We start from the raw sequence: 2,282 nt of genomic DNA on the forward strand, positions 1-2,282 counted from the left end.
GCATGGTCACTTAGAATAAAGGACAGAAGTCTGGAGTAGAAACATGCATGGACAGTATTTCCCTCCCTTACATTCTTCAACTTAGGCCTAATAAGAATTTTCTACATTCTGTGTTTATTTATATTTGGATAAGCCTAAAAGTGATCTTTTCATTAAAATGTTGACTTGATCTTTCCCTACTGACAGCTAGAACCTATGCCATTTTGATATTTTTTTAAATTTATGGATCCTGGACATTGTGAAAGGGCTTGCGGAGATTGAAGAACTACCTTTTGTACCAACATGTCACAAGAACTGAAATTGCCCCAGAGATTTTTTCGGTACTTGTAATTAGATGGTCTATGGTACAAGATGCCGAGAACAAATCAGAATAACAGAAAAATTCTTGGACACAATTTTCAAAGATACACTTCTCCACACAGGAAGAGAAGATCACATTGGTACCCTCTTCAAATATCCCATGATAATTCCTCTCTTTGGTTTCCCTTCTTAATGAAATATAGGTTGTTATTAGGAGGTTGAACAAGGAAAGGAGAAGGGAGGGAGGGAGAAGGGAGGGAGGGAGGGAGAAAGGAGGGAGGGAGGATGAAAGTATATAGTAGAAGTACTTTAACTTACAAAACACCTGTCAAAATATTCTCCTTTGCATTTGCATTTAGTTTGAGTCTCAGTATTACCCAATCCCATGACACTGTTGGATATCATGGAGCCAATTTGATCTCTGTCCTTGGAACATTACACCAGGATACCAACCAAGTTTTTTGTTCTAAGGAGAATCACAGAAGCAGCAATATTAAGTCCTTACATTTGTTTCTGCCATTCCTGAATGTCCCACTGAAATCAAAATCCATTTCAAAAACAAATAATCAGACATGTGTTTTTCTTTACCACTTTCCCATTTTTCACTCCATTCCTGAGTTCTTTTTGTCCCCCAACCTCCTCATGGCAATTTTCACCTCTGCATTTCTGAGTGTGTAGATGATGGGGTTCAGCATGGGGGTGACAACTGTGTAGAACACAGCCACCAGTTTGTCCTCAGTGAAGGTGGAGGAGGCTCGCATGTAGAGGAAGATGGCAGGTCCAAAGAACAAAAGGACCACCGTGATGTGAGAGGCACAGGTGGAGAGGGCTTTGTACCTCCCCTCTGCAGAATGATTCCTCAAGTTGAACAGGATGACAACATAGGAGGACACCAAGATGAGGAAGGAGCACAAAGCAATTAAGCCACTGTTAGCCAACACAATAACCCCCTCCATAGAAGTGTCAGTGCAGGCAAGTTTGAATAATGGCTGAAGATCACAGAAGTAGTGGTCAATCACATTGGGACCACAGAAGGGCAACCGGATGGTGATGAGAATCTGTATAATGGAATGAAAAAAGCCACCAAGCCAGGAGCCAGTCACCAGTACATGACACAGTTGGTGGCTCATAATGTTCATATAATGAAGAGGCTTGCAGATGGCCACATAGCGATCATAGGCCATCACCACAAGCAAAAGGATCTCAGTGACCCCAAAGAAGTGGAAGAAGAATATCTGAGCCACACAGCCCTCCAGGGAAATAGTTTTAATCTTGGCAAGTAAGTCTGTGATGAATTTAGGGACAATAGTAGAGGAGTAAGTGATCTCCACCAGGGAAAGGTAGCTAAGGAAGAAGTACATGGGGGAATGCAGACTCTTACTGACATTGACTGTCAGGACAATGAGGCCATTGCCCACCAATGTGGCCAGGTACATGGGAAGAAACACAACAAAACACACTCTCTGCACCTCTGGATCCTGGAAAAGACCAGTGAAAATTAACTCAGTCACATTATTTGTACTGGATTCCATGTGGAGAAGATGGATCTCAGAGAAGAGTCCTATGACAAAACAAACATCATAACACCAATCATGCATGCTTATTTAGCACTTGCCTGTTAATAGAACCCTTTCATATATATTATCTTACTGGTTTATTTTACTGACTTATTTGTTAATATAACCAATGTTTACCCATCAAGTAAACTTCTGCTCATGAATCCCTTTTTCCTCCATTTACTTCTCAGAAATGCCAATCTCACTAATAGGTCTCCCTTTCTAAAGAGTGTCTTCGATATTTTCCTTACATGATATTATCAAAGTTTCTGAATTTTTCAGGCCCTATGGTTTTGCCCAATCCCACATCTCTTCATGAATTTTTACAAACATTTTGAGAAAATTGTGACACCTGGGGCCAAAGTAGACATCTGGAAGCTGTTGAGAATATAGGTCAGTATCAAACAATAGTTCAAATATAATACA

General features: G+C 40.6%; 1 protein-coding gene across 1 annotated transcript; it reads right to left on the reverse strand.

The window, feature by feature from the left end:
* Positions 1–902: 902 nt before the first annotated feature.
* LOC114215318 (olfactory receptor 4B1) lies at positions 903–1,835 on the reverse strand. Its single transcript, XM_028111248.2, has one exon. It carries the CDS (start codon positions 1,830–1,832, stop codon positions 903–905), a length of 930 nt encoding a protein of 309 aa, XP_027967049.2. The 5' UTR covers positions 1,833–1,835.
* Between the last annotated feature and the right edge of the window lie 447 nt (positions 1,836–2,282).

Source organism: Eumetopias jubatus, unplaced genomic scaffold (assembly GCF_037043125.1).
Source record: "Eumetopias jubatus isolate StellerSeaLion01/CBP00866 unplaced genomic scaffold, mEumJub1_p1.0 scaffold_13, whole genome shotgun sequence".
NCBI lineage: Eukaryota > Metazoa > Chordata > Mammalia > Carnivora > Otariidae > Eumetopias > Eumetopias jubatus.